At 42.6% G+C, this 19,118-nt stretch overlaps 1 gene segment (V, D, J or C); it reads left to right on the forward strand.

The window, feature by feature from the left end:
* Positions 1 to 13,600: 13,600 nt before the first annotated feature.
* LOC133096931 (T cell receptor beta constant 1-like) overlaps positions 13,601 to 19,118 on the forward strand; it is a 46,369-nt gene continuing 40,851 nt past the window's right edge. Inside the window, 2 exon segments of the C gene segment in view lie at positions 13,601 to 13,649; positions 13,776 to 14,065. Coding sequence covers positions 13,601 to 13,649; positions 13,776 to 14,065 — 339 coding nt within the window.

The following is a 19,118-nucleotide window of genomic DNA, read 5'->3' on the forward strand; positions in this document are numbered from 1 at the left end:
GATATATTGGATACAAAAGTATAAGTTCCATGGGAGCAGAGACCTTTTTTTGGTTCATGCTTATATCCTAACATCTAGTGGTATGTCTGGCACATAGTAAGTGTTCAATAAATATTTTTTCAATAAGTAAATGAAAGATTCAAATATGCTTTATGGAATTGACCCTGAATTTGTGCCCCACTATCGTCTACTCACCCACCCAAATTATTTATTTACTCAAGTCTCTCATGTCTCAGGTCTCATCCTCCTTCCCAGATAAACAAAGGCCCTGTTGCAAAGCAGCTTAAAATGGGAGGCTGATGAAGAGACCTCTGTGGAAAAGGCTGAAAAAGAGGCATGGAAATAAAGACAATATTGTTATTCTGGTGATTCCAGTTTTAAGTGCAGATAACTCCAGAATTGGCCCACTTCTGTAAATGTCACACCTCCACAGGTTCAGGGATAGAATCTTCCATCAGGGGACTCCACAGTGATCCCTGGGCTCCACAGGGAGCTATTCTCCAGAGAGAGTCCCCTCCTTGACACTGAGTGGGCCATCATAATGGCAGGAATCAACTTCATGGTACTATTGAGAGGAAAGAAAGAAGGTGTGACAAAGGGGCACAGGAAGTAATCCCCTGAGGGACTTTCAATTTGGAATTGGTTCTCTTTATAACCAGCAGAGAGTAGCCCGCTCATTTTTCCCATCTCATACCCCAACCTCAAGTGACTTCACTGTATACTAGGCATTGTTATAACCACTTAACATGTAAACTTATTTAATCCCCACAGCAACACTATAAGATACATACTTTTATTAGCACAAATTACAGATAGTAAAATTGAGGCCCAAGCAGTTCATTTACTTGCTCAAGATGAGAGTAAGTGACAGAACCAGTATTCAAATCCAGGCAGCCTCCCTCTAGAGCCTTCCATGCTATCGACTAACCTCGTGGCAATGGTAGTTATTAAGAAATGTCATGGATGAAGAATTAAGTCTGAGTCAGAAAGAACGCAAAGGAATACCACGTATTAACCCCAAAGAGCAATTGTTTTTCCTAATCTGAATTGATCAGGAAAGTCCAATGTCTGGTGGTGCTCTGTGAAGGGAAGAAAAGATTCCATCTCTGTAGATGTGGAGCTCTGGGTGTGGGCAGAGACAGTGACATCACAGGCAAACAGCCAATAGGCTGTCTACAGTTGGAAAAAGACCTATTCCTTCTCCCATCCCACAGTGAGTGTCGGGCTTCTGTGGGGAATGGCCTTTTTGTCTTTTGGAAATGGATGAGACCTTGGAGCGCAAGGAAAAATCAGATTCTGGGATTTCTAGGCTCCAGCACAGGGTTTTTTGTTTTTGTTTTTGTTTTTGTTCATGGCCCAAATGTTGGGCCTCCTGATGGACACTGCTTGTAACTTCTGCATCCTTCTCCCACAGGTCACCTGGATGTTAACATAATCCAGAACCTAGATATCTAGAGAAGAACAGGGGGGGAAGCCTTTTTGGAATGTCTTTCAGAATGTTCTGGTATGACCAAGACCCAACACTGGGGCTACAGCTAATCCACTGCTCACTTGCTGCTGGCAGCACTGGAAAAGTTTCCCTGATGAGTGCAGCGTCTCCCAGAAGAAGGAGGGTTTCTTCCTGGCCCTGGAGACATCTTCACACTTCTGTGCTAGCAGTTTATCCACAGCAATTCACTGCCACATCCTCAGGAGACCTAGAATTAAAAAAAAAAAAAAAAAAAAAAAAAAAAAAACTTCCTAGAAATAATGTTAAACAGCAGAAAGCCACATCAATGACATTTGAGCTTCAGTTCATCTGTGGTGACTAACATCCCACAATTTCCCTAAAATGCTTTTTTTCCCAAAGTGCTCCTTTTTCAGAGCAGTTACTAGATCACTCAAGAGGGAGATGGCTGCTGGAAGTCCTTGCATCAGCATTTGTCCACACCCAGTTCTAACTGGTGGAACCTCTGGTAAGATGAGTTACTACACCACATGAAAATCCTCTCTAAACACCTACTAGACTTTCCTAAATTTGTATACATTTGGTTGCTCCATTCCCTTCACCACACTTTTTCACTCCCTTAAGAATTAGCCTAAAGGAAAAGAGAGGACATGGGACTATATGGAAAGCATGTAGAGATTGTACAGCATTCATGTAAATGAATAACATTAGGCTGGCTAAAGAGATTAGAGTGCTTCTAGAGTGGAATTCGAGGTTGGGCATAAGGGCAAAATGGAAGAGTTCTAAAAGTGTTCAGAGAAAACACTCAGGGGTCCATGGAAGACTGTTCAATTTACCATAATAGCCTAGTAAAAATTCAAAAGATGCAAACCCACCATGTCAAAAAGGATATATTGTATAAGAAAAATTAGAAAATTCATAAAGGGAAACAACTGCCATGCTAATTCTTCAAGAGAACAGCATAAACAATTATGTGACCCGGATAAATGAAACTCTCAAATTCTGTCAAGTCTAAGAGGCTTTTCATTCCTTTCTGAAGCAGTGGGGTAGGAGGGTGTGGTCTCTGGCCAGGAAGTAGATGAAACCTGTTGGTTTCAGAGATTAAATTCATCCCAGGAGCAGACAGCATTCTTCATCTGACGCTGCCATGAGCAACAGGCCTCTCTGCTGTTTTGTCCTTTTTCTCCTCAGAGTAGGTGAGTCCTGGGCACAGGTAAGGAACCCCTGTCCCTGGCTTCCCAGGCTCCAACTACAAAATGTTTCCTCAGGATGGTAGCCTCCCCAGGCTGTCTTTATGTGATCCCTGCTTTATCTCTCACAGACCTCAAGGATGCTGTAGTCACACAGTTCCCAAGACACAGGGTCTCGAAGACAGGAAAGGAATTAACTCTACAGTGTTCGCAGAATATGAGTCATTATTCAATGTACTGGTATCGCCAAGACCCAGGATTTGGACTGCGGCTGATCTACTACTCAGCTAATACCCGCATCACTGAGAAAGGAGATGTCCCTGAGGGGTATCGTGTCTCTCGAAATGAGTTGAAATATTTCCCCCTGACCCTGGAGTCTGCCAGCACCAACCAGACATCTGTGTACCTCTGTGCCAGCAGTGAATCCACAGTGCTGCAAGGCTGCTTCCTCTCTGCACAAAAAGGGGGGCAAACCAAGGAGTGAGGGGATGCTGTCCTCAAGATTCCTGACCCCAACTAAAAGTTTTTTTCAAAAGCCTGCACTGAAGCCCTGCCCTAACTTTACTATTCTTTACTTCCCTGTTCCCATTCTCGTCCCTCTAACACCCTTCCTATTGTAATCAAAATCTTTGCTTCTGCTTGATATTCCACTCAACTAGAAGCTATTAACCCAATGTGAATATTTTCTAGGACAAACTTCAATTTTCAGATTCAGATGTAAGAAAATTTTGACGAAATTGAATTCTGTTCAATTCAGTAAAAAAAAAAGCCCTCAGATTTGCAAAGATCTTCAAAGATTCTTCAATGAATCTCTCAGTGACTGATCATGCTGTACAGGAAAATAGGTAGGGGATTGGGACTTCCTCAGACATGGGATGGCCTGAGCGTGAATAAAAGAGGATGCAGAGGGTAGTGAAGAGTTTTCAGACGTGTGGATTGAAGATCACCCAGAGGGAGGAAAGACAATGTGTATGTGTAAGAGGGAGGGGTGGGAAGTGAAAAAGAAGAAATGTGTTTGTCTCCAGGGATTACTAAGGAGCAGAACTTTTAAGTTCACTGTGTAGCTCCCCAAAGGAGGATGTTGGATAACAAAACTTATTAGTTTTCTATTGCTGTGTTGTAACAAATCACTGCAAATTAGGCAGGTCAAACCAATGCCAATTTATTATTTTACAATTCTGTATGTCAGAAGTCCAGGAAGACAGGGGCGGAGGCGGGAGGACTGGGTTCTCTGCTCAAGGTCCCATGCACCTGAAATCAAGGTGTCATCTGGTGGCATTCTCTTCTGGAGCCCAGCTCCTCCTCCCAGCTCATCCTTATCATTGGCAGAATTCAGTTCCTTGTGGTTGTAGGACTAGAGACCCAGTTTCCTCACTGGCTGTCCCTGGGGGATTGCCCTCAGCTCCTGGCAGTCTCTCTCAGGTCTCCTCCATCTTCAAAAACAGAAATGCACATCAAATATTTCTTATGCTTCAAAAAGCTCTCTGGCCTTCCTTCTGCTACCAGCTGGAGAAAACAGCTTTTAAAAGGCTTGTGTGATTAGACTAGGATAGACCCACCTGGATAATATCCCTTTTGCCAAATAATGTAACAGTAATAGGAGTGATATTTCATCACATTCACAGGTTCCACCTACACTCAAAGGGGAGGGGATCAGGCAAGTATCATGGGGGAACAAATGCCAAGAAAATCAGGACAAGAAATTCACAGAGCAAATAGTTAATTGCATTAAGTTAGAATTCGCAACTACTCGAGAGATGTTTCAGAGTCTTGGCCATGCAGTAGATATAGTTCTCTTCCTACTGTTTTATCAGGGACACAATATAAAAGTAGAATGGAGTGGCCTTTGGTAAAGGGAGGAATGGGAAGGTCTAGAAGGGAAAGGTGAGGAGGTAGAATAGATCTGGCTCCTACTGGAAGCACATCAAAAATTCTTTGGGATAAGGAACAAAATTGTTTTAGTCCCTGAGTTGAGAAAAGGGATTTAAAAAAATGAGACAGAACGGCAGTCAAAGGATGCAGTGAGGTTTGAGAGAACTTTTCCAAAGAGAATAAGATTAGTTGCAGAGGGAAAGTAGTATATAATTAGCCTTGTCCTTATGAATTTTGAGTAACCTAACATGGAAATAGTTTATTACCAGTTGATTAATTATTGGGGGAGAAAGCACAAGCTTTTGAAATTCAAATGAGTCAGAAAACCAACAACTTCAAGGTGGGGCCTCAGAAAAACAACACATATTACGGTCCAGTTTATATGATGATATATAATGTGATACTGTTGTTATCAGCAAATTTGTGAAAATTTCCTGGAGAAGAAATTTGGGATAATCTGGGCACTGTTCTAATCTTGGGAAGCAAATTGTTTTTCTTGTGAATTGACCTACCCTTCCACAATGAGACAACTGGGATCGTGTCAGGGTAACAAATATTAATGAGTGAAGCAGAACTGGCTTGCCACCTGCTGCCGTAGATGGAGAAAGTGATAAAAAAATAAGAGGAGGAGAAAAAAGGTACTTTCTTAAAGAAAGAGAAGAATTCTTAAAATGGTATTAGTCTCTTCTCTTTCCCTCTCTGTTACCAAACCAAACTTGGGTCCACTTGCCCTCACGCAGTTAAAGTCAATATACCAACACTGGGTTGTGTTGAAGGAAAGTGCAGCATTTATTGCAGGTGCCAAGCAAGGAGGCCAGGCAGCTAGTGCTTAAAGGCCTGAACTCCCAATGGCTTTCAGGGAAAGGTTTTTAAAGACAGGGTGAGGGAGGGGGGTTGTGGACATCACATCAGCTCATGGACATCCTTCTGATTGGTTGGTGGTGAGGTAATTGGTAGTCAACACCATCAACCTTCTGGTTCCAACCAGTCTGGGGTCTACGTGCTTGTGGGCAGCAAACAGATAATTTCTTCCACCTGAAGGGAGTTTCAGTCTCTGTAAAGCAGCTCAAAGGACATGGCTCAGAATATTATCTATAGCCCTTTGGGAGGAACTAAAAGTCCTTGACACTGTTTAATGGCTAAACTATCAATATTATTATTTTGTCTTGTTTGACTCTTATCCTTTGCTTCTGCATATTCTTACTTCTCTGGTCAAATTTATTCTTTGGAACTCGGAGAAGGCCTAGGAGGCTAAGTTTTTCTATAAACAAGAGGCAGGCAGAGGACATGGGCAGGGGTTAGGGGGTCTATCCTGGGAAGGCCCCATAGGGTCCTGCTTGTTTTCATCTCTGTAAGGTAGTTGCTATCCATTATTCCAAGATGGGGACAGGGGCACAAGAATCCCACCTAGTAATTAATGAATCCTAGATCTGTGCTCTCCACCCTGATGCCTAATTTGAACTTAAATCCATTCAGGACAAGAACTGAACACTTCACCCTGCAGGTTAAACACAACATGTCATCTTTGCCTCTCAAGCTACTCTTCTGGTTTCCTGATTTGGTGAAGAAGAAAGTATGAGTTATTTACATGCACAAGATTGAAAACAGAATTATACTAAATTTCTCTTCCTCCTTTACCCTGGACATTCAATCCGTATTCAAGTACTTTTATTTCTAACTCCTACAAAAATTTTCTTCTCATCCCTTTTCAAGGCAACCACTGCCATGTTTATGCTCTTTTTTAACAGCTCCCCAGATAAGTGGAATAGCCTCCTTATTAATCTCTCTGGCTCCAGCCTCACTCCGTCTAATGCGTGTCAGCGTTGTACTCAAGTGTAATCTTCCTAATTGCAAAAATCTGACCCCTGTCACTCCCAGAGCATCCTTCAGCAGCTCTCTTTGGTCTACCATACATAAAATCTAAACTTATTAGCATGGAAAAAATGTATGACTATCTCTTCAATATTTTGAAATGGCAGAAATTTCAATCTTTTACCGGGAAGATATCTTTGTATTAGAATGTCAAGTTCTCACTAGAGTCTAGGATAATGATAAAGAGATCTGAATTTTTCTTCTTGAGTCACCAATCTCTTTCCATTGTAAGCCCATCACAGTTGGGCATTGGGAAGACATGTGCTGTGAGTATCAGGAATGGGTCAGTGCTTTAGAATCTTCACGTCTTTCCATAGGAGGAAGCAAAGAAAAAACCAAATGACCTGACCAGATCCAGCCTCTGATTGACACACAAGATAATCACCCCTTTGTCTCCATATATTTACCAGATCTTAAAGCATAACACCTGAATGTACCATATTGACAAGTTCTGTTTTTTTTTTTTCAATCCACTAAATCTTTTTCTAGTTCTCTAACTTGATATGGGCCAGGAGAGCCCTGGGTATGGTTGTGGGTTTGGGGAAGAGACATAAGTAAACCACCCAGCAAGGAACTGTGGAGTGGTAAAGAAAACTTCCTACATATATAAGGTTTTCTATGATCACAACTCTACTAGAAAATCCAGCTACACCTTCTACCACTCGCATTCTCACTCACTTTACTAGAGTTCAGTGTTGCTCAGGTAATCTCCAAACATGCAGCACATACTAATTTCCTTGTGTGGCACATCTGACAAACTCATTTTGATCTTCCAAATATTACCTAAAACAATAGCATTATGTGAAGTGTATTCTGTTTTCCCAAGAAGATTGTGGGCTCCTTCTTCTGTATTCTCACCACGCCTTACACGATCCTCCCTTTTTGCAAGCACCAAGTTACAATGTTTATTGATATGGTTATTTTCCCATTGAGCCATAAAATCTTTATTTTTTAATTAACATCTTTATTGGAGTATAATTGCTTTACAATGGTGTGTTAGTTTCTGCTGTATAACAAAGTGAATCAGCTATACATATACATATATCCCCATATCTCCTCCCTCTTGCCTCTCCCTCCCACCCTCCCTATCCCACCCCTCTAGGTGGATACAAAGCACTGAGCTGATCTCCCTGTGCTATGCGGCTGCTTCCCACTAGCTATCTATTTTACATTTGGTAGTGTATATATGTCCATGCCACTCTCTCACTTCGTCCCAGCCTACCCTTCCCCCTCCCCGTGTCCTCAAGTCCATTCTCTACGTCTGCGTCTTTATTCCTGTCCTGCCCCTAGGTTCTTCAGAACCATTTTTCTTTTTAGATTCCATATATATGTGTTAGCATATGGTATTTGTTTTTCTCTTTCTGACTTACTTCACTCTGTATGACAGACTCTAGGTCCATTCACCTCACTACAAATAACTCAATTTCGTTTCTTTTTATGGCTGAGTAATAGTCCATTGTATACTGAGCTATAAAATCTTTATGGTAAAAAGACTTGTCTTTCCTTCATTCCTTCCCCAGTAGCTTCCTCGGGGCATGACATACAAGTTCAATGAATGATCAAACGTAATCAATATGTCTTTTATGTTCATGTCTGTATTCCCATAGTCTAAAACAGCATCTGACACATAATCATTATTCATTATATGTCCATTAAAGAATGGATAAATAATTCAGCAATGTCTACAATGATTTGATCCTGCACTTTCTTCCTCTCCTCTCCTGAAAAAATTATATTTCTTAAGTTTAACCAGTTTCTGGCCTTACCTTCCTTTATCTGGCTAAGGGTCCCTGATAGGCAGAATAATGACACCCCCCCAACCAACGTCCATGCCCTAGTCCTTGGAACCTGTGAATACGTTGCATGACAAAAGAGAATTAGGTTTGTAGATGCAACTAAATCTGCTAATCAGTTGACCTCAAGATAGGAAGAGTCACCTGGATTATCCAGGTGGACCCAATTAAACTCATGCGTCCTTAAAAGCGGCCGGCGTCAGCGTGATGTGAGGATTTCATCTACTGTTGCTGGCTCTGAAGGTGGAGGAAGGGGGCCAAAGGACGTGAGTGATCTCTAGGAGTTAAAAAAAACAAAGAAGTTCTCCCCTTAAAGCTCCCAGAAAGGCACACAGCCCTGCACGCTTTGATTTCAACCTAATGAGACCCGTGTCAAACTTCTAACCTATGGTAAGATAGTTAATCTGTGTTGTTTGAAGCCCCTAAGTTTGGATAAGTTGTTATAGCAGGAATAGAAAACTAATACAGAGCCCTACTTCCAAGCAGCTGCAAGAAGGCGGCTGATGAAGAACGCCACTCTGCAAGTAGCCTAAGAGGCAAAGGGCCAAGGATGGGAGTTTGAATCAGATGATGCATTTTTAAAGGCAGATGCTACCAGTTTCTGCTCTTGACATACCCCATTTCTGCAAATACCTCATCTCCACAGGGTTAGGGTCAGAATGTTCCAGCCGGGAGCCCCACAGTCATTGCTAGCCCCAGTGTGGGGACTGTTCCCCTGGGAAGAATTCCTTCCTTTGGTCTGACAGTCAGTGGCCGGCACAGTGTGCATGGCCTCTGCTAAGGAGCGCAGAGCCGGCAGGGTGCTGCTGCCGAGGAAGGCAAGGGGGTTGTAACACAGGGAGTCACCCTGCAAATAGCAGGAGGTTGGAATTTTTCCTTGTTACTGAGAATATCAGAGAAGTTCACCCACTTTCCAGCTCCATTCCCCTGTAAGGCGACCACACAAACACACTCAGGCACCCAGAGGGAAAGAAAGACAGGGAGATGGAGACTGGGAGAGAGAGAGAAAGGAAAGAAGAAAAGAATGATCTCCCCTTGATCCTTGAATCTTCCACGGACATCCGAGTCTCTGTGCACCAGCAGTTTATCAATGCGGCCACATCTCCTGCACAAAAATAGCAGAGCCAAAGTGTGCAGTGACCTTGCCCTCACGAGCTCCCCTCACCCACACAAGACCGCCCAGAGCCCTGCCTGCTGGGTATTATCCTTTCCTCTGCTTTTCCCATCTTTTTTTTTTAATTGAAGTATAGTTGATTTACAATGTTGTGTTAATTTCAGGTGTACAAAAAAGTGATTCAGTTATACATATTTTCAGATTCCCTTCCATTCCAGTTTATTACAAGATATTGACAATAGTTCCCTGTGCTATACAGTAGGACCTGGTAGTTTATTTTATAGATAGTAGTATGTATCTGTTAATCCCAAACTCTTAATTTATCCCTCCCCCTCCCTTTCCCCTTTGGTAACCAGAAGTTTGTTCTCTATGTCTGTGAGTCTGTTTCTGTTTTGTAAATAAGTTCATTTGTATCATTTTTTTGGATTCCACAGGTAAGTGATATCATATGATATTTGTCTTTCTCTGTCTACTTATTTCACTTAGTATGATAATCTCTAGGTCCACTCATGTTGCTGCAAATGGCATTATTTCATTCTTTTTATAGCTGAGTAATATTCCACTGTATATATGTACCACATCTTCTTTATCCATTCCTCTGTCAGTGGACATTTAGGTTGCTTCCATGTCTTGGTTATTGTAAATAGTGCTACAGTGAACACTGGGGTGCATGTATCTTTTCGAATTATGGTTTTCTCTGGATATATGTCCAGGAGTGGGATTGCTGGATCATATGGTAGCTCTATTTTTAGTTTTTTAAGGAACCATCATACTTTTCTCCATAGTGGCTGTACCAATTTACATTCCCACAAACAGTGCAAGAGGGTTCCCTTTTCTCAACACCCTCTCCAGTGTTTATTATTTGTACAGTTTTGATGATGGTCATTCTGACTGGTGTGAGGTGATATCTCGTAGTTTTGATTTGCATTTCTCTAATGATTAGTGATGCTGAGCATCCTTTCATGTGTTTGTTGGCAATCTGTATATCTTCTTTGGAGAAATGTCTATTTAGATCTTCTGCCCATTTTTTGATTGAGTTGTTTTTTTTGATACTGAGTTGTATGTGCTGTTTGTATATTTTGGAAACTAATCCCTTGTCAGTTGCATCATTTGCAAATATTTTCTCCCAGTCCATAAGTTGTCTTTTTGTTTTGTTTATGGTTTCCTTGCTTTTCCCATCTTAAATGCTTTTTTTACCACATTGTGCCACAAATTTTTAGTGTTGGTGATTGTTTTCTGTTGCTTCTATAACAAGTTACCACACACTTAATGGCTTAAAGCAACACAAATTTATTACCTTATAATTCTGGAGGTCAGAAGTCCAATGCAGGTCTCACCTGGCTAAAATCAGTACATTGGCGAGTCTCTGTTCCTTTCTGAAGGCTCTCCTTACATTATGGCTCCCTTCCTGTAGCTTCAAAGTCAGCAGCATTCGGCCTCTCTGACTCTTCCATACGCAAGTCTCCCTATAAACACAGCTGGGAAATGTTCTCTGCTATTAAGGACTCATGTGATTCGATTGAGCCCACCTGGATAATCTAAGTTACTGCTCAAGGCCACCTGATTAGCAACCTTAACTGCATGCACAACCTTAACTCCCTTTTGCTATCTAAACATTCACAGGATGTAGGGATTAGGACTTGAACATCTTTAAGGAGCCATTACTCTGCCTATTGCAGTATTACTCCACTAGAGGGCACTAACATATTCCTTAATATAAACGCATTTCAGACACTAAGAGGTTTGATAAAATTGAATACTGTATCACCAATTAAAAGAAAACTCAATATACAGCTATTTCTCTCAAGGTTTTTGAAAAGTTAATCATATAGTATAGAAAAATATACAGGGTAAAATGACTTCCTCAGAACCAAAAATGGCCTGACCAGAAGTAAAATAGGATTTGAAGGGTGGTGAAAATTCTGTAGTCTGTTTTCTGTGCTCAGGATCACCCACAGAGAAAATATTGTTGTATATTTAAAGGGACCAGTGTATTCTACTTGCAGGGATTTTAAAGAAATGTTTCCTTAATTGGGTAGAGGCAGGCATAATTATTATTGTCAAGAGACTGTCACCAGGAAGGATGATAAGAGATGCAGCAGATTCACTGAGTAATGCCTCAGAGGAGAGGCTGAGAGCAATTAGGCACAGGGAAGGACATAAAGGCATGGACAGTGGAGAGTGAAAGGCATTACATTAAAGTACCAAAAGATGGAGGAGACATTTCAGAGCTCCTGGACATCTAGAGGATTCTGTTTTCTTCCCAGTGCTTTTGTTAGGGACACAGGAGCCTGGTCCACATTGGGGAAGTGAAGGTCCCCAGACTCTTGCGTGTGGTGGCCTTGGGAAGGAGAGATCAGAGGGAAGGGTCCAGGAAGGAAGGGTGGGGAAGGTACAGGAAGTGGTTCCTAGTACAAGGATATCAGGGACTCAGGTCAACAGCATCACTTTAGTGTCTTGGTTGATGTTGAGAAAGAAAGAAGAGACCAGAGCAGCCTCACAGCCAACAGGACGGGGATGTGGGGAGAAGCATGGGTCTGAGGAGAGTGAATTAGCTCATGGAGGGTTAGGAATATAGAAGCAGCTGCCTCCTAAATCTTTGGTTAATCTAATATGGAAAGTACTTGGGATAAACTATAAATCTTTGAGTTGTAGTTGTTCACCTTGATGACATTGGAAGTGCCACGGAACCTTGGAAAATCCAATGGGCCGGAGCATAAATAGTGAGTTTAGCTTTGTGGATGTGGGTAAACTGTGAAAGATTTCGAAAGATGCAATTTGGGATGACAGGTTAACTGAATAATACAACGTTATTTACTTGAGGCAGGTTCTTGAGAATTAAACCTGCTTTATTTTTTTCTGGAACACTTGTACCCGTAGCTAGGATGTGGAGGACTTGCCTAGGACTGAAGTAGAGCCAAGTTTGCTTCCCACAGTCTTTTCCAAAAGGGAATGGCACAGAAATATAAAAAGAAAGAACACTCCTCCTTAGAGCAGAGTTCATGTCATGATAGCAAACTGCATCTCCCTTATTTGTATGGAATAGGGAGTGTTGGACCTGAACCTCCATCATGAAAGGGGTTGGGGGCAGAAAGCCATCTCTGAGGTTTGAGGGCAGCCCAGGAACTGGGTTGAGGACCCACTTCTTGCCTGGAGATGATAATGATTCGGCAAAATACAGAAGGGCTTTGCGAAGCTCTAGCTGTGACTGAAGCAATTAGGAGGATGGGGCAGTGTCCTTCCCTCTCCTCCTCCCCACACCCCCAAGAATACTTTGGTTCCAACAAAGCTCAAGAGAAGTTCAAGGGGGAAAATACTCTCAGCAACCCCTGGAAAGTCACCTCAATGCAGGGAAGACATCATGACCCAGAAAAGAAGCAACATGTGAGTGGCTGGAGGAGTAAGAAGATGCTGTGACACCCCAGCTATAGGCAGAGCTCCCTGTGACTTAGATCCAGAGCAGAAAAGACAGCCCGGCTACAGTGAAATATCCAGCGACAGAACCCTTCCGTGTGGAGCCCCATCTGGAGACCACAAGACAGCAAAGCACACCCCACAATCAGCAAAGAAACTGAGTTGGCTGGTACAAATAAGAGGTTATTGAAGAAGGCAGATCTCTCCTCTGCCTTTCACAGCCCCTTTAAGAGGAGAGAGAAGAGAAGGAAGAAGGATACATCCAACACCAGCCTTGAGGAAAGCAGCTACTCACACCCGCTACTAAATTTAATCTGCTAAGGAGAAGAGCCCTGAGTCTAGGGTCATGAACTGGATACAGACTAATAAAATAACCCATGATGTGGATTTGGCTAAGTTTTTACACATGAGACTCTTTTAAAAGGTAGTGGCTAAAAAATATATCCGTGGATAGACAAAGATATGAATATACTTGGATTTTTTTTTTCTACAGAGTAGAAATGAGGACTTCTAAAGTAAAAAAATAGTGTTGTTTTGATGATAGCATGAGTTTCATGTTCTCACATTTCTAAGTGATAATCAAATATGTTATACCAATTTTCATCATAAAGATCCAAAATACAGAACTATTTTTCAACTTTGACAAGAGTGTGCTAATAAGAAGACATTGTCAAATGCATAGAAACCAGCAGCCTCAAAGGAGGACAAGGAAAATGACGGTGATCACAAGCCTTGCCAGCCCCCATTGGCCACGACTGATCACCTGTGTTACCCTTCAGCCCTCTAAGGAAATGGGAGTGGCTTCTCCCCTGAAAATGAGGATCGAGTAGCTGCAGAGAGAGAGAGAGACATCACAGAAACCAGCTAGGGCCCCCAGGGCTGGCAGAGTGATGCTGCCATGGGCCCCCGGCTCCTGGGCTGTGTCCTGCTTTGTCTCCTGGGAGCAGGTGAGTCCTAGAACTCATGGGCATGCCTTGGCCATAGCTTTCAGGTCTTAGCCCAAGCCCTTTCCTAGAAGCTGCAGCGCAAGGTGACTCCTCAGCTGTCTCTAGTTCTGTCTCCTTCCCCTACAGACCCCCTGGAAGCCGATGTGACCCAGAGCCCGAGACACCAGATCACAGAGACGAGAAAGAGGGTGACATTGACTTGTTCTCAGAATATGAACCACGATGTTATGTACTGGTATCGACAAGACCCAGGGCTGGGTCTAAAGCTGATCTACTTTTCAAGGAATGTTGAGTTTGTTGAAAAGGGAGATGTCCCTGATGGCTACATTGTCTCTCGAAAAACGAAGCCAGATTTCCCCCTGACCCTGGCATCGGCCAGCACCAACCAGACCTCTTTGTACCTCTGTGCCAGCAGTGTATCCACAGCATGGCACAGTCAGCCGCTCTCTGCACAAAAAGGGCAGCCACGAGAGCAGGGAGGCTCCTCCCTCCGGAGGCCCCACCCAACCGAGAGGACAAACTTCCCCCGCCATCAGTGCCCACAGGAGTCCTTCCCTGACTCTCCAACTCTGTGGGCTCTGAGCAAGGCAGCCCCTCTGCAATGTGTCCTCCTCTTACTTCCGGTAACAATGAGCTTTTCAAAGTGCAGGCAGGACAAGCTACCTGTGTTAAGTCTAGCACCATGGGTAAAGAATTCCTTTCCTAGAAAAGGAATTTTACACACACTGCAATCCTTTCTCCTTACTGAGCGTCATCGTTGCCCAAACTGAAGATTTCATTTTCAATCCAATCACTCAACAAAATTTCATCCCACCTTCCAGGTCCTATTCCTGGAGGTTTTGTCACCTGGAGGAGTAGCACATCTGACTTGTTTACTAAATCTGATATCTCCCATTTTTCTCATCTCTGCAAATGGTCTGCCATCCACCCAAATGCCCAAGGCAAAGATGTAGGAGTCATCCTCACCATTTCTCAGATTCTCTCCTTCCACACCCAATCCATCCATCCCCGGCAGACTTCTCCGTATTAAATTCCTTGCAAATTCTACTAATTGTTCTAACCTCACTGACAACACTGTGATCCAGAAAATGTTGTCTCTCACCTGGATTCCTTAACCACCTTCCAATTTGCTACCTGCCCCCACCCACAAACCACTCCGGAGCTTAAAAACCCATCAGGGTTTCTCATTAACTTAGCTAAAGTCTCGAGTTTGTGGTACTTCACAAGCCTCTCAACACCGTCCAAGATGCAGTCTTTGCACCTGTCTACCTTCCTAACGGGAATGTCCTCTTTCCTTCAGTTACCACAACTGCTTTCCATTCTAGCAGACAGAGTCCACCTCCCTCAGGTCCCCAAATACATCCTACACTGACGCACTCCTGGGTCTTCACCAATGATGTTTACTCTCCCTAGAGCACTCTTCCTCTCCCTCTCTACCCAGATTCCTAACTGATGATTTCCCCGCATACCAATTCAGAAGTCATTTCCTCCAGGAAGATTTCCTCGAACCCCTGACTGGGTTAGTTCTTCTGCTATGTGCTCTTAAGACAGCCTGAGCTTCTGTCCTCAGGGACACTCGATTGTTTGCTATTTAAAATTTATGTGAATAAATGTTGAAGTTAATGAGAGCAGGGACCGTGCCTATACTGGTTACTTTTTTTAATCTCCATATTTACCAGAGTGCTTGAAGAGAGTCGTGTTAAATGAATGAAGGAATCAGTCTTCTCTTAGATCATCTTCCCAATACCCCTCCTACTAGTCTAGGATCTAAACCCCCTGCAAAGTCCTCTCCCACACATACTCTGGGGGGATGCCAGGGGTTTTCACATGGGTATATAAACAAGATAAATCTTGTACTCTAGTAGAGTTTTATTCTTCCTCTACTCCAGCCCTTGTTTACTCTGTGCTATCTGTCATCCTGACAAGGATGTTGCCTCTCTCAGGTACCACTGTATCCATGGGATTCTTTTCTTTTTCTGTTGGGCCCTAAAATACCTGCCAGCCATGGCAGATGCTTCTGCTCTGTACCATTCCAACTGCCAAGCAATGCAATGCAGCAGACCCTATTATTGCTCCCAGTGAGTTCCATCATCACTCCCAGGTATGGTTCCCTGCGGAGTGGTACCTCTATCGATGAAGTACAAGAGGAAGACTTTGGCTCAACCTTTTCCTTGCCGGTGTTGGAGGGGCAAGACTGCAGGTCTGTGTCTTGATCCCCAATGTCTTACTGAGATTTTAGTGTAAAGGTTCATTCAATTACATACATTCCTTACCAACCACTAAAATAGTAATTATAACCTGGAACAAGGGAATGCAGAGGACCTCATCCAAGACACAAATTCTGGCAATAAAAACCCAGCTGAGCTTAGAATCTGCTCATCTTTCCAAGAACTACGGTTGTATTACTGGGTCAGTCTACCCTGCCACGCCCCCATCCCCACCCTTACTTCAAGGTGAGCTCTCTCCTGGGAGCATCGCATGCTGTCATACACAGAGACTTCCAGGGGACCATCCTCTCCTTTTTGAAATACTTACCCAGACATTTCTGAACTACAAAAGTTGCTGCTCCTTAGGTCCAAGCTGGGTTTCCATTATACCTTTTATCATATTCTCAATATAAATAGAATTATACTAATTAAATCAAATATGTCAGTGGAGGTTATAAGACCAAGACTGTTCCCTGTGAAATAGAGTCTACATCCAATAACTTATTCTTAGTTCCTGGAAGTCATCACAGGTGACTCCCATCCCATGAGAACTTCTGAGACAATGATGTTGACAGACTCCTTCATACTTATGAAGAATCCACAAACCTAGTTCCCTCCGTTATTTCAGAGCTTAGAGCTGGGATACCCTTATTCTTGACTTAGACCTGCCCTAGGCACCAGGTTACTCTGCTCTTTGTTTCCCAGGACCAGGAGAGTTCTGGTTTTATATTGTTCTCTATAAGAGGAATCCAGTCTTGGTCTTCTTTATGGAATCTTTTTCCAGTGCCTAACTTCTACCTCAATCAATTTCACACATGCTAAAGAAATATCTACAAAATTTGGTGAATTTTTATAGTTAAAACATGCTATGGCCTGGATATTTATGCTCCCCTGCCAACAAATTTATGTTGAAATTCTAATTGCAGAGGTGATGATATTAGGAGGTTGGGCCTTTGGGAGATGATTAGGTTATAAGGGTGGAGCTCTCATGAATGGAATTAGTGCCCTTATAAAAGAGACCCCAATGAGCTCCATAGCCGCTTCCACCAAGTGAGGTTACAACAAGAAGTCTACAACCAGTAAAGAGCCCCCACCAATAATGCAGGCACCCTGATCTCAGACTTCCAACCTCCAGAACTGTGGGAAATAGTTTCTGTTGTTTATAAGCTACCCAGTCTGTAGTATTTTGTTAAAGCAGCCAAACAGACTAAGAACGCTATTCATGATTTGTTTCCATCTTAATTTTTGGTTCACTCATTGTCAATGTTCTTGGTAGACAACCATTTCTATATTCTTCCATTAAAAAATGGTTTTCTCCAGTATTCCATCCTTTTCCCTCTTCTTATTACTTTATATGCTTTCCCTGAGCAACATCATTCAAGTTCATCACTTTAATGAAACTCTCTATTCTAATAACATCAAATTCAGTATTCTAGTCAGATATCTAATCTGAGCTTCAGCCCAATTTATGCAACTTTCTACATGGTAATGTCACTTGAAATCTCCATTGGTACTTCACACTCAATTCAACACATTCTACAAATTTAATCCCCCTGCCAGTCTTGATGAAAACCAATTCATCCAGTTTTTCATGTGACTAACCAAGGAGTTTTGAAGAACAGTCAGGGAGCACAGTTTCGCAGCAATCCTTAAAAACTGGTTCCTGCATATAACTGAGTTTTGATGTACTTCATATTTGAGAAAAAACCAAAATGATTAAAACTAAATATACCCAAATTACATGCAAAAATAAAAAAATAAATTAAAAAGAGGAATATACACATACATAGAATGACACACAGTTACATGGACACACACACACACATATGAAATGTTAGGTTTTCCCTAGACAACCAGAATCCAGGTCTCTCTATTCTCAGATGGAGAAGCCACAGTTTTCTCCCAGTTTCTTTGTCTGGGATTACCAACAAGTTCCTCAAGGGCAAGAAGTAGACATGAGATATGTTCTTAGAAACATGTAGAAAAAGTGAAAGGAAATTTATAAGAATAAAAGATGAAAGTATTAAACAGAAAGCATATTATAGACCTGGGTTAAGCTAGGAGAACAAAGGCATCTCAGTGTTTGGACTAAATAAAAGGATGGTAAAAAGAGAGCACAAATGGTGCACAGCAAAATGGATGGCCAGAATGGTGGTGTGGATCTGAAGAAAGAAAGAGAAAAAGGGTGTGGACTTTACAGTCATTTCCCTTCTTCTACATCGTAGTCCCCAATAACAATTGACCTAATTATCGAACTGCAGAGGGACAGGTACCCCCAGTGTGGGCTCAGGGCGAGGGGAACTTTGGCAAGCCCCTCACTAAGGGGAAATCATTGAAGATGGAAATCTTTGTAACAGGAGAGTCAGTGGGATGAAAGTAAACTTGCAGATTTGGGTAAATTGGTAAAAGCAATTTTGAGGAGGAGTTTAGGGAGAGAGTAGGGATGATGAAGAATCATCCTAAGGATCCAGACTATGGAAATAATCAGAAAATTCAACCACCATACATTAATGAAAATTTGTGATGCTGAAATAATAATGTGTGTAGAGATTTAAGAAATTTAAGAAAAGACAAAAGATAAGAATACACCACTATAAACCTGCACAGACAGAGGCCACCAGCTGCTTTTCATTCCGAGTTGACCATTTGTACCTAAAAAATCCCATTCGGTGCGATGGAGAAAATGGGTGTGCCTTCTGGTCTTCAGAAGGGGCAACTGGCAGACAAGATATCACAGACTGACTCCCTAGTACCCAGGTCTTTTTTCACTAACGCCAGAGCTAACACAGACACCCCACCATGAACTCACCTTCCATGAGCACTGGGCCTTCTCTGCAGTGTAGCTCTTTGTCTCCTTGGAATAGGTGGTTCACGGGCACAGGTAGAATGTCCTTGAGCTTGGTTTGCCAGACCCTTACATTAAGCCTGTCTCTGGTGGTTGTACATCAGCTCTCTCCTGAGCTCTCTCTCCAGGTACCATCTTTCTTTATCCACAATGTCCATGGGTGCTGATGCCAGGAAAATCCCAGCTCATCAGGTTTCAGGGTCAGGAAAGAAGGTGACGGTGGTGTGACCAAAATATGTACTGTGACCTATATGTAATGATCCAGACAAGAGCCAGGAATGGGGCTACAACTAATCTATTGCTCACTTGGTGCAAGGAGTACCAACAATGGGAGTCTCTAAGAGATATGTGTCTTTTAAAATAAGGCTGAGCATTTCTCCCAACCTGAAGACGTCCAGCCCTTCTCAGACACTTCTG

The sequence above is a fragment of the Eubalaena glacialis genome, chromosome 8 (genome assembly GCF_028564815.1).
Source record: "Eubalaena glacialis isolate mEubGla1 chromosome 8, mEubGla1.1.hap2.+ XY, whole genome shotgun sequence".
NCBI lineage: Eukaryota > Metazoa > Chordata > Mammalia > Artiodactyla > Balaenidae > Eubalaena > Eubalaena glacialis.